The sequence below is a fragment of the Ailuropoda melanoleuca genome, chromosome 7, assembly GCF_002007445.2.
Source record: "Ailuropoda melanoleuca isolate Jingjing chromosome 7, ASM200744v2, whole genome shotgun sequence".
Classification (NCBI taxonomy): domain Eukaryota; kingdom Metazoa; phylum Chordata; class Mammalia; order Carnivora; family Ursidae; genus Ailuropoda; species Ailuropoda melanoleuca.
Window position 1 is genome coordinate 43,353,404 of NC_048224.1, and position 13,780 is coordinate 43,367,183.

At 41.0% G+C, this 13,780-nt stretch overlaps 1 protein-coding gene across 1 annotated transcript in view; it reads right to left on the minus strand.

Moving 5' to 3' along the window:
- The window catches only part of ASTN2 (astrotactin 2), an 877,356-nt gene that overhangs the window by 144,665 nt on the left and 718,911 nt on the right, over nucleotides 1-13,780 (minus strand). Inside the window, exons 17-18 of the mRNA XM_034664390.1 lie at nucleotides 12,534-12,667; nucleotides 10,826-10,974 (exon numbers count right to left, since the gene is read on the minus strand). Of these exons, the coding sequence (XP_034520281.1) occupies nucleotides 10,826-10,974; nucleotides 12,534-12,667 (283 nt within the window). The remainder of the gene's footprint in view (nucleotides 1-10,825; nucleotides 10,975-12,533; nucleotides 12,668-13,780) is intronic.

A 13,780-nucleotide genomic window follows, 5' to 3' on the forward strand; every position in this document is an offset into this window, starting at 1 on the left:
ACCCCAATGTTCATAGCAGCATTGTCCACAATAGCTAAATCGTGGAAGGAACCGAGATGCCCTTCAACAGATGACTGGACTAAGAAGCTGTGGTCCATATATACGATGGAATATTACTCAGCTATCAGAAAGAACGAATTCTCAACATTTGCTGCAACATGGACGGCACTGGAGGAGATAATGCTAAGTGAAATAAGTCAAGCAGAGAACTGAGGGCTTCAGAGGGGAGGGGGGGTGGGGGAATGTGATATACTGGTGATGGGTAGAAAGGAGGGCATGTATTGCATGGTGCACTGGGTGTTATACACAACTAATGAATCATTGAACCTTGCATCAGAAACCAGGGATGTACTGTATGGTGACTAACATAATATAATAAAAAATATTTAAAAAATAAAAGAGCAAAGCTAAAAAAAAAAGATGAAGAAGATAGAAGACCAAGGTCTAAGGACTATAAGATTTAAAGAACACTGGAGGACCCAGCAAGGGAGGCTGAGTTGGAGTCAGAGAGGCTAGTAGAAAACCAGGAGCGTAGGATCAAAGAAAGCAAGAAAAGCAAAGGTTTCAGAAGAGATGGTCAACCCCAGAGAATGATTGAAGATATCAAGTAACTTTCTCTCTCTCTCACACACACACACACGCACACACACACACAAAATGAAGTCCTTGGATTTAATGACATGGGAGTAACAGACCTTTGCAGAGAAAAATGTGTCAGTAAATTAATGGTAGCAGGACAGAGAGTGAAGTGAAGTGAGGTGAGGAAGGAGTAGAAAGTCAAAACTGGGCTCAACCACTATAGACTCTACTTTCAAAAGTGTGTTTATTAAGAAGAGGAGAGAGACATATTGATAGTGGAAGATAGAACATTTTGTTTCCTTAAGAGGAAAAACCTATGAGCATATTTAAATTATGGTAAAAATAATCTACTGAAGGAGGAGAGACTAGAGATATAAAATATAGGGAGGCAATTAATATGTAAAGTTTCCTAAGAATTTAGGAAGGCATGAGATGCAATGTGAATAAAAGAACTAATTCTAGAGAGGAAAAGAGCACCTCTACACTGTATCATGAGGCAAGTGGAAGAGTATGCAGAAAGAAGCATACAGATTTAAAACTGTTATAGAGGGAAACTGAACTACTCCCTATACGGTTTTCTGTGTGAATGAGGGAACAAGGTCATCTGCTGAGGGGTGAGGGGGAAGGACAGGGTGTCATAAGTTGAAAGACGATGAAGAAGAAAGTAAACTGACAGGAGAAGCCTCGTAGGATTGCCTGGTAGCATGAAGAGTCCAGTTGATATTGGTGATGGATGATACATTGGTGTCAAATGTTCTCAACTGTGTGCTTTTCTCTAGTTGTTTGTATATACATGCTGCAGGGAAGAAGCGAGACCTGAAGAGCAGTCTTTGCAGTCAGAGGGTGAGCTCCACATGGGGTGTCAATAGTCTTGAGTAAGAGGGGTGGATCAGTGTAATTAATAATTGGGACCAGAATCTCAAACAGTTGCCTCACTTCCTCTAGGTAGCCTTTACTGATACCACTAGACTGAGTCTGAATCCCCTATTCTGTGCTCTTAGAGCGTCTGAATGATCTCAACACCTAGTATGCTGGAGGGTAATTTCTTGCTATATTCTCTCTCTCCCCGAATTGAATAAAGGATCCCTAAGGACAGGAATCATGGCTGTCTTATTACTCTTCCATGCCCAGCATGTTATGCAGTACCCAGACCATAGTAAGAGCTCCATATACACTAATGGGATGAACGAATGTGCTTTATGAACTGTAAAAAACTCTGATACAGAAAGCAGGCTGGGTGGCATACAGGAATGGAGAGAATGAAGACCATCCAAGTACCTTTTCCTTTTGGAGGTGCTTGACTTTAGAACCTCTCATCCGAAGAGCAGCTGGAGTGACAGAAACATTTTCTGAGGACCTAATATCAGTTCCAGATGTTTGCAGTCATGTTGGTTTGTACCTCACCCTGTAAAACATATTTCCTTCATCCCCCCTCCTCCACTGTAGCTGAGGGAGTGAGGCCCAGTCTCCAATGACATCACCTCCCTCGAGCTGGTCCGGGGCAGGCAGAAGGCAGACGGGTGAGGGCCCCTCCAGCTTCTCAGACAAAGGGTATGGCTGAGCTGTGGCTCGCACTGCTTGAGGAGCTATAAATAATTTCCACAGTATTTTATCAACAGTTCCATCACCACTGCTGCCCTCACTGTCCTCTCAGTTCCTGGGGAAATTAGGGCCATGGTGTTCCTTGCCTTCAGTAATTCCCCCACCTAAATCCACCTTCATAACTGCTCACCTTCACCTGAGAAGGTCTTTACTCTAAGGTCTAAGATGGGATGAGGTGTGTGTGGGTGGGGGTGTCTTTCATTTGTAGATTAGATTTAATGGAAACAGGGAGGAAGAGGGTACAGAATGGGGTTGGGGTAGACAGAGGTGTCTTCTTACCATTCTGGATATCATCCTTGCCCCAGATCTAGATGAATCTAGAGAAGCAGCTCATACCTAAGTCAGTTCAGAGAGACAAACACAAGAAAAGATGGGGTGAGTCATAGAAGATGACATGAAGTAAAAAAGACAAAGCAAGAGACAGAGAAAGATATCAAGAGAAGAGACACACAGAGGGAGGAAAAGAAGGAGAGAGAGAGAGTCAGGGAAGGACAGTGAAAGGAGGACAAAAGCTGAGAGCTGGCAGAAGGGGTATTGATCAGCTGGGGAGCAGCCCAGCAGGCTCCCAGATGCCAGGACAGAAAGGGGGCACTGACCAGCTCCAGATGTTGCTGCCTTCAGTGAGGAGGTTGGGGCGATGGTGGAGAGGGCCTGCTGCCTCTGTGGGGGCCAACAAAGCCCTCAGGGCTTATAACCCTGAACCAAATCAGTTGAAGTTGGAAAGCCCATGGTAAGAGAGATAAGTCTTGGATTTTTTTTTTTTTTAAAGATTTTTATTTGTTTATTTGACAANCTCAGGGCTTATAACCCTGAACCAAATCAGTTGAAGTTGGAAAGCCCATGGTAAGAGAGATAAGTCTTGGATGTTTTAAAACATCCAANATTTGTTTATTTGACAAAGATAGAGACAGCCAGCGAGAGAGGGAACACAAGCAGGGGGGGCGGGAGAGGAAGAAGCAGGCTCATAGCAGAAGAGCCTGATGTGGGGCTCGATCCCATAATGCCGGGATCACGCCCTGAGCCGAAGGCAGACGCTTAACCGCTGTGCCACCCAGGCGCCCCAAGTCTTGGATGTTTTAAAACATCCAAAAAAAAAAAAACCAAAGAAATCCAGCAGATTAGCAAAGAAAATGCAGGGGAGTGTGATGGGAGATTATAACAGTGAGTGAGATCCTTCCGCTTCCTCTCTTCACTCTTCTGATCCTTACAATGAGGAAGTTGGACTCAATGCCTGTGGTCCTTTTACTCTGAACTTCTGGGGTTTACGGAAGCCAACATATATGAAAGTAGCCAAGAAGTGAGGAATCTGAGGGGCTACATTTCCTAGAAGGTCAGAGCCCTCCAGCTGCCATCAGGTGGCTAGTTACTTCATCATGCCCAGGCACACAGATGCCGTACATGCCCTAGTTTCCCTCTGCCTCTTGGTTAGGTTTATTCTCAACAAGAGCATAGCATACTAGAGATAATATAGACTGGGGGGAAGATGACTGGATTTGGCAGGGAAAGCAGATAGAGAAACCAGAGTCCCCATTCTATCTCCAACTCTACCACTAACTCATCCTATGTGTGACCTCCAGGCAAGTCCCCACCCCTCCCCAGCCAGTTCCTCCATAAGTCAATCAAGGGATTTGACTTTATTAAATGTGCTGTGCCTCGGCCCCCACTTCATATTCCCACCCTCCTGCCTTTACCCCTGCCCAAAAGGCTGAAACCCACGCCAATTGCTCTGATGAGGCCACACGGGAGAACCAGACGTCTGTTTTTAATATTGATGACAGATTAGCGTGTGGGGAATTTAGTCACCCCCCAAAACAAGCCCCATTTCTGCTCAAAACAACTGGAACAGGAGGCTACTTATGTTTGGCTTTCCCAATAGAGTCCCAGAACCGACAGAGCAATGGCTTTTCTGAAAGAAACAAACAGAGCGCCAAACCCAGGGTGGGAGGCAGGGGAAGGAGACAGAGAGGGAGAGTGAGCGTTTCAACAGCTAGTTCAAAAGGATGTTGAACAGATGGCAGCAATAAAGTGTGCGTGTTTGTGTGTGTGTGTGTGTTTGTGTGTGTGGGGGGGAGAGAGAGAGATAGTGAGAAAGAGAGAGAAAGAGTATGTATGCATGTATATCTGTGCACACACACTTGTGAGCTTGCAAATAAATAAACAATTCCAGCACTGGACTCAGCTATTGGCAAAAATCCAGAGACCAAAGGAGAAAACCCACATTTCCCTATTCTGGCCTCACCTGGCCAAATGTGTGAGTAATCCTAACTCTCCATCCAAAACAAGTCTTAAACCTTACTTTGTTTTCTCCCTAACATTTAATTTTTCCTTTCATTTTTTTTAATTCATGGAAATGAGAAGAAACTAAAATTTATTAGTACCTACTCTTTCCCAAGAACTGTGCTACATTTGACCCTCAAGGCAACTTGTTAAGTGAGTGTTATTTTTCCCATTCTATGGATAAGGAAACTGAGACCTCGAAAAGATTATGACTGGCCCTAGATTTCTCAGTGCAGAGTGGTGGAAATTGAAAGCAGAAGTCAAGTTTTCCAAAGCCCATACTTCTTCATTAGGCTTATATCTATTTACTTGTTTTAGTGAGAAAAAGAGAGAGAGAGAGAGAGAGAGCAGGGGGAGGGGCAGAGGGAGAAGGAGAGAGTCTCAAGCAGACTCCTGCTGAGTGTGGAGCCTATCGATCCCATGGCTTGATCCCATGACCCCGAGATCACTATCTGAGCTGAAATCAAGAGTCAGGCACCTAACCAACTGAGCCACTCAGGCGCCCCTGAGCTGAAATACTTAAATTTTGGGCTGAGTGAACTTTCTAGATGGCTGAGACATGGTAAAGATGGCATAAAGGAAAAAAAAAAAAGAAGAAGAAGAAAAAATGAGGTTTTTGCTTCAGATAGCCACTCCCAATCATCCATAGCATCAGCTGATCATCATGCCTCAAAAGATCAATAAGCCTTTTAGAAGGCTTATTATATATTCAGCTCATCTGTAGGGCTACGTAAGACCCTGTAAGGTCACACAACACTCAAAGAGCTAATGTCAGAGTTGAAAATTTAAGATAACTATATCTATATATCTATATATGCAAATGTAGATATCGATATCTACCCACAGACAATTCAATTCATTGAACATTGAAAAAAATCTAAGTATGTCAGGCCTTGCAGGAGGATTGCAAATCATAAAGACACAAGTCATTGTCTTCTTTCTTTGTAGTAACCACCCACTAAAAAATTCAAGAATTGACCAGTGGAGACAATGAAAGTCAAGTCACACAAGAAAGGATTATAGGAATCTGTAAAGATGGAGGTAGCTATGTCATCACCTTCAAACTTCTGAAGGCAGAAGAAGAAGAAGAAGGGATGAAGGGGTGATATCTGTATGGGGTGACCCCAGTCCATTACCTAAAAATAAGTAAGTTTCATCTCCATTAAAGAAAAAAAAAAAGGAACTCTTGAATCAGAGCTCTGGTTCTTGGATAACTAAAAGGAACAATCTTGGATTTCCATATCTGGATTAGATGGAGAAACAGGGACTAGATTAATCTCTCCAACTGCCTGAAACAAAGAAATTTAAAAAGGAAGAGAGAAGAGCATTAAAAAAAGAAAAAATGTTCAAACTGGAACTCGGATGGAAAACAAATTATGTGAGCCCTAAAATTTCCCCAGATTATTGGCTTTAAAGGGTTTCCAGGTCACTGTGCAGAGAGAGAGATATTATATATTTACTCATATAAATTCCCTACACTAAGAAGATAAAAGAGTTCTCAGTCCGGAGAAACCACAATGACTACAGGGAGAGAGGAATGAAGGGGAGAGAGAAACACGGAGAGAAAACTGAAGAGATCTGTGGAGGGTCCTGTTTCAATATTCAACACAGTACAGACTGATGAATGTATGCGAGGAAACTACTACTGCAAGAGGACTAGATGGAATGGTGCCAAGTGCTCATATAGGGGCCAAAAATAGTGCCTGTTCCTACCAGCCATACTGGAAAATCTCATAATTCACAGGCCATTGTGTGGAGCACATAGAAGGGTCTTGCCTCAGTAGTAGGAAATAATTATCCCTAGACTAAACACTGCTCTGGCTCTACCTAACAAATCTTAAAAGGGAGACCCAAAAGAATAAAACTATTTCCAAGTAACTTAACTGTGTCCCAGAACAGAGTTCAAAAATATTTATAGGAATACAAAAATATCCATCACCCAACAAGGAAAAAAATCAAAATGTCTGGCATTCAGACAAAAATTACCTGGCATACAAAGAAGCAGGAAAATGCAACCCATAACGAGGAGAGAAACCAATCCATTTAAACTGACCCAGACGTTAGAATTAGCATATAAAGACATTAAAATGCTTCTAACTCTAGTCCATATGTCAAAAATGTTAAAGTATGTGATATATTAATAAGACCCAAATTGAACTTCTCAAGATGAAAATTATAATGTCTGAGCTGAAAAATTCACCAGATGGGGTTAACAACAGGTTAGACTTTGCAGAAGGTATTGAAGACATAGTGCTAGCAACTATCCAAAATGAAGCAAAGAAAGAATAATTTTTAAAAATAAAAAGAGAATCACTTCACATGGCCAAAAATACATGTAACTGGAATCACTAAAGAAGAAAGATGGTCAGAAAGAAAACAATATATATATGTATGTACTTTTTTTTAAATAATGGCCCCCAAATTTCCAAATATGATAGAACTATAAAGCCACACATCCAAGAAACTCAATGAACCTCAAGAATAAGAAAATAATACAATTGCTTAAAACTGGTATTAAAGAGAAGAACTTATAAGGAGCCAAAGGACAAAAGTGGTATGTATGTAAACAGGAACAAAGAGAGGAGTACAAGCAGATTTCTCAATGCAAACTATGCAAGCAAGACAAAGGAGCGACGCTTTTAAATTACTAAAAGAAAAATCTGTCAATCTAGAATTCTGTACCCAGCAATAACTTCTAAAAGCAAAAGCTGAAAGAATCAATCACTAGCAGATCTGAAATATAGGAAATAGAAAAAGACATCCTTCAGACGGAAGGAAAATGAAATCAGATGAAAATATGTATGTGAAGGAATGATGAGCAACAAAAATGGTAACTACATGAGTAAATATATAAAATTATTTTTCTTAAAAGTATTTTTCTAATTAAAAATCTTTAAAATATAACTTACTATTTAGGGAAAAATAATAACATTGAATTATGAAACATATATATGCAAAAATGTATGACAATACAGTAAAGGCTAGGAGGAGAGAAATAAGAGTATACTATTATAAGGTTCCCACACTATAAAGCGGTATAATAGCTTTAAAGGTATACTGTGATAAGTTGAATATGCATATGTAAACACTAAACCAACCACTAAGAAAAAAAATATAGTTAATAAGTCAACAAAGGAGATAAAATGGAATCATAAAAATACCCAATTCAAAAAAAAAGATGGGAAAAAAGAGAACAAAGATGGGACAATAGAAAACAAGTAGCAAGACAATAAACTTGACCACAAAAATAACACATTAGATATGAATAGCCCAAATACTCCAAGTTAAATGTAACAATATCAGACAGGATTAAAAAAAAAATTAAAAAGACCTACATATATGTTGCATACAAGAAATACATTTTAAATATAAAGACACAATATAAAAGTAAAAGAATGGAAAACATTAGAGCAATCTGACACTAATCAGAAGACAGCTGGGGTAGTCATATTGAAAACAAAGATTTTAGAGCAAAAAATATAACAAGGATATAGACAACAGTTTCGTAAAAATAAAGGGATCAATTCATCAAGGAGATCTGGTGATTCTAAATGTTTATGCCCATAATAACAGAGCTTCAAAACACATGGAGTAAAAACTGAAAGACCTATAGGAAGAAACAGATAAATCCACAATTATTGTCAGAGTGAGTTTCAATACCACTCTTTCAAGTATTGATACAACAACAAAACAGAAAATCAGAAAGGATTTAGAAGACTTGAAAAACATAATTAACCGATTTGATCTAGTTGGCATCTATATTAATATTCCATCCACGAAGAGAAGAATATACATTCTTTTTAAATGGACAGGCCAGATTCGGGGCCATAAAACCAATCTCAATAGATTTAAAATGATTAAAGTCATAAAAATTATGTTCTTTGATACAGTGAAATCAAACTAAAATTCAAAAACAAAAAGATGTCTGTAAAATCCCCAAATATTTGGAAAATAAGTAACATTAAATAAGTAACAGTGAAGAATCTATAAACCAAACGAGAAAACAAAAACGAAATTAGAACATATTTTGATCTGAATGAAAATGAAAACTTATCAAATATTGGTAAGCCACTACAGCAGTAATTAGGGGGAATACTTATATTACAAGAAAAAATCTCAAATCAATTACCTCAGCTACTACTTTAAAAATCCAGAAAAAAGAGAAGGGAACTAACTCCAAAGTCAGCCAAAGAAAAATAAAGATACCGAAAGAATTCGGTTAAACAGAAAACAATAGTAAAAACTGATGAAACAAAAGTTGATTGGTTTGAGAAGGTAAATAAATTACCTTCTAGCCAGATCAATCAGAAAAAACAAAAACAAAGATAAGGTAAGTTACCAAAACCAAGAATGAGACGGTGATATCACTATAATTTCCACAGATATTAAAAGAATAATTATAGAATGTTATGAACCACTTCTTGCCAGTAAATTCTGTAACTTATATGAAGTTGGCAAATTCCTTGAAACATACAAGCTGTAACTTAAATAACCCTATATCTAATCAGACAATTAAACAATAGTTAAAACCTTCTTACAGGGAAAGCTCCAAGCCCAGATTATTTTACTGGTGAATTCTACCAAATAATTAAGGAAGAAATATTAATTCTACCCAAACTCTTTTAGAAAACAGAAAAGGGGGGAACTATTTTGCAATTTATTTTGTGTGGCCAGAATTGACCCTGGTAACAAAAACAGATGAAAGTATTTCAAGAAAAATATAGATCAGAACCTCTCACAAACATAGATGCAAAAATTCTAAACAGAATTTTAACACAGCAAATCCAACAATACATATTTAAAAAAAAAAAAAGACAATGCATCATGACCATGTGGGATTTATTTACTCTGGAAATGTAAGGTTTTTTTAATAATTTGAAAATCGATCAATGTAATGTAATTTATCATACTGACAAACTAAAAAACATAAATTATATGATCATTTCGATAGACTCAGAAAACTCAACATCCATTTCTAATTAAAATGGAACAAAAATCTCTCCGCAAACGAGCATTCAGTCTTTCATCATTAAGTGTGATGTTACATGAAGAGTGAGCACTGTGCTGGGATTTAGGCCCAACTGTAAAGCCCGGCTCTACCAGGTACTGGTTGTAGGACTTTGGGAAAGTCGCATACCTCTTTGGGACTCACTTACTTGATCTGTAAAACGAGGCTGGTAATCATTTGTAGAGTGAAGTTAGAAAAACAACAGCACTGGTTCCTTCGCTCCCTCATCCCCCAAAATCAATTTTAACAACTATCCAAGCAGAAACATACTTCCACAGAACTAAGGTTTCTAGGTAAGGGATGACAGCATCCAGGTGAATCACAAAAATAGGAAAAGCTATATTAAGCAGGTTAGGAAAGACCGATCCACGATCGTAACCCTCCCCTAAGGCAGAGAGAGAAACCCTCCCTGTGGAAGGAGAGAGAAGTGTGTTCCTGACTTCACTGCAAACCAGGTGGCTGCCCTGTTCCAGCACCAGGCCAACCCCCTTGGATGTAGGTGGATCCCAGCATGCCCTTAGGACCCCAGGCCCCTGGCTAGGGCCACGAGGTACCAAGGCCCCAGGAGCTTCCATTGGCACCAGGCTCCCATGAACTTGGGCTCCCAACCCATCCTGGTGCCTGCCAGTTCCAACAGGCCCAGGGGCGTCCCTGTGGCCCAGGCTCCACTTGGTACCAGTGCCAGGCTGACTACCACAGACCAAGACTCCCAGCCTGCTTTAGAACAACACCAGGCCCCCCCCCCGCCCAGAGCCCAGCTCCAGGATGACACAGCTCCTTGGCTATGTCAGACATTCAGAACCCACGGAGAGCACTCAGGAGCTACAACCAAGTGTAGCACTCTTGAGTCCCTTTTCTTATCTTCTCCTGTGTGCTTGAATCCTTTCCAAATCCCTCTTCCTCCGCACTGAATACAAAACTATCTCACTAGAGATACTATGTCTCACCAGAAAAGGCAATTCCTTGAATTTCTTGATTTCAGTCCCAGAGAGAATAGATTTCAGACTCAGGTATTCAAACATGTGACCTGTACACCTTTCCAAGCAGAAAAGGTTAAATCCTCTTCTGAATAAACTAACCATTTGATACAGGACTTTGAGGATTGAACTCAGAGAACCAGAAATTCTTTCTGGTTCTGGATGATTTACTATCATCCCTTATTGAAAATCATATGGAAAAAAAAGAAAAAAAAAAAAAAACCCACAGGCATAGGCACCAGGTGAAAATCCCTAAACAATGAAACTTCAAATGCTTTCCCACGTCAGATGACAATAAGTCTCCAAAGGCAGTTAGAAAATCCACTTCTCTCCTCTGTCACACTATCCCAACAAAATGGGAAGTCATGGGCTCTCTACTTACCTGTGTAGAGGTCCGTGTCTGTGTATTCATCCACTTTCTTGTGCTGCAGAATATAGTCGGAGACCTTGGTCCCGATAGCTGGCTGAACATCCGCCCACTCCAAGGAGACCACTGTGCTGGAGGGCTCCACTGTTGGGGACAGACGAAGCCTAGAAAGGGGGACAGGGAAGTTTGGTTGTTTGCCAGCAGTATTGTCAGGGCCCCCAAAGAGTATGCATGTCTCAAGACTAAAAGCACAGGATTCAGGCTGGGCTCAAATCCTGTTTCAACCCACCAACAAGACTCTGTATGGACTCTGGCAATTCCTTATATCTCTTTCAGCCTCCACCTCCTTGTCCATAAAATAGGGATAAGAACAGCTACCTTTCAGGATCAATGTGGGATCCAGTAAATTAATCCAAGCATATAATACACGCTCACAGGAAATTGATTCGCTTTCCATTTGTCTAAACAATCTTCTCAATGATGCTTCATCATCAATTAAATTGACAACCCCTTCAAACAGAGTAGCCTCAACCTTCTTGCCATTCTCTCCAATCCAATAGATCAGTCAACTCTTTAATATCCTTAAATCAATACTCCCTCAGAGAGGGCAGGAGTCCCAGAAAATCCTTTTACAAGGTAAGACACAGCAAAATGATTGAAGGTTAGAACTGGAAAGGTCCTTAGAGGATGGGAAGTGCAATCACCTCATTTTCACTGATGGGGACATAAGGCCCAGAAAAGGAAAATTATTTGCAAAAAGTCACCCAGAAAGTTGGGGACAGAACCATGATGGTGATAACTTTGCTTGTCTCCAGCCCAGATTCCTTCTCTCTTTCCACTGCACTATACTGTAGCTCTTCGAGAACCATCTTACAGTGTAATCTCCCCAATACACACATACACAGGTGTTAGGGGACTCTGGTTTCCCCTATATTGGCTCCTGCCCCACTCTCCTTTGCTCCTCACAGCACTGTCTCTCTGAATCCTGCTCCGTCAGTCTAGATGACCTCCTTTAACATCCTCAAATGGTCAATTTCCCACATCAGGGCTTTCACATGTGCTCTTTCTTTTGCCTGAACCATGACTCTTGCCATTTGTTATCTAGAAAACTACCCTAATTCAGGTCCTTTCAAAGAGGCTTCCCTAACTCCCTCCCCTCCAACTATCACACCAACCCCCATTCTTCTCTCTCTGAGCACCTCTTCATTTTTATTTCATATTTTTATTAACTTTTTTAACTGTATCATATTTCCTGTTTTTGCTTTGATAGCTGTCCCCTCACTAAACGGTCAGCTCCCTAAGTGCACAGACTATCTTGTTCACTGATGAATTCCCCAGCACCTGACATATGGCAGGTGTTCAAAAATTATTTGTTGAATGAATGAATGAAATGACGTTTCTTTGAAAAGGTTCTACGCTCTCTTTATCTCAGTGGCCCCAATGTCCAACATAGGAACTGAGGAAGCAGTGGTCAGTGCCCAGCAAACCTCTCCTGAGCATATGAGTGAGGAAGAAACGATAAACCCAGGGCATCATTTTAAAAAGCTGGTTTCTATTCTGCTAAAACTCCCTGATTTCTCAAAGAAGGAGGCAAGTCCCTGAGAATTCAGTGAGGTGGTGACATGCTCTGGGAACAGAAGCAAGCCATGGCCTGGGCTGGTGGGACAGAACTGTGATTCCATGAAAAGAGGTGGCCAAAGGAAGAGGGACCATACATACGTACACTGGCTGCGGGAGGGGGCTGCAGTTGGGAAGCCCACTGGCATCAAAGGCGCTGAGGTCGCATCTGCACCAGTCATCGATCACGTCCCCTTTCCCCGAGCACCAGTAGGAGCTCATCAGTGCACTCTTGAAGGCCTGGAATAAAGGAGGGCAGAAGAGATGATGATGACCATGGTGGAGAGATTGAGAGTGAAGGTCCCCAGTGACCACAACAGTAGCTGACCCAAGCTTCACAGCAATCCACATAGGCACAGGGCACCATCTCTTGCCCAAACACTAGCACTCTACCACCAGGTTCTCCCATTCTGAGCTATTCTCTCCGCAGCAGCCAGAATGATCATTGAGGCAGGATGGCAGTAACAGCAACAGCTGAGAACCTCCTCTGGGGCCTGGCACTCTACCTGAATTAACTTAATCTTCTCCACCTCATGCAATAGATGCCAATAATTATTATTGTCATTTCCCATTCTACCAATTGGAAAAGTGAGGCACATGGAGGTAACTTGCCTGAGGTTCACAACCATTAAGTGATGCAGCTGGGATCTGATGAAAGCAGTGTGGCTCCAGACCCTTCCCCCAACTCCTTTTTTCTTTTAATTGAAGTATAGTTAATAGTGTTACAGTACTCTCAGGTGTACAACTTCAAGATTCCACGATTCCATACACTGCTCAGTGCTTACTGCAGCAAGGGTAGTCACCACTTCCTGTTGCTATGCTGCTTCCTGCAGAAGTCTGACCACCTCACCTCCCTGAGTAGACACCTTCAGAAGCTCCCCATGGCTCTCAGAATAAAGTCTAAAGCCCTTACTCGAGCTCCTGACCACTTCCATAGTATCACTGGTCACCACTCTTCTGATTTTTCCTTGCATGCTATCGTCCACCGTCGTGCAAACACTAATGTTCCCACCAACAGCAAATTCCTGCTTATGGAAAGTGTGCTCTAAATTAGGAGACAACAAATTGCTTCTGTAAAGGGACAGATAGCAAATACTTTTGGCTTTGTGGCCAGGTAGTCTCTGCCACAATTAACTCAGCTCTGGCTATGTTGCATGAAAGCGACATAGATAATACTTTAAATGAATGGGCATGATTGTGTTCTGATAAAACTTTATTTACAAAGACAGGAAGCAGGCTAAGTTTGGTCTAGGTCCACAGTTTGCTGACCCTTGCTCTAAATGGTGATTAACATTCTATATAATTGCAATATACCTGTCTTTTTATTAAAAAAAAAAAATCTTTTCTCCCTGC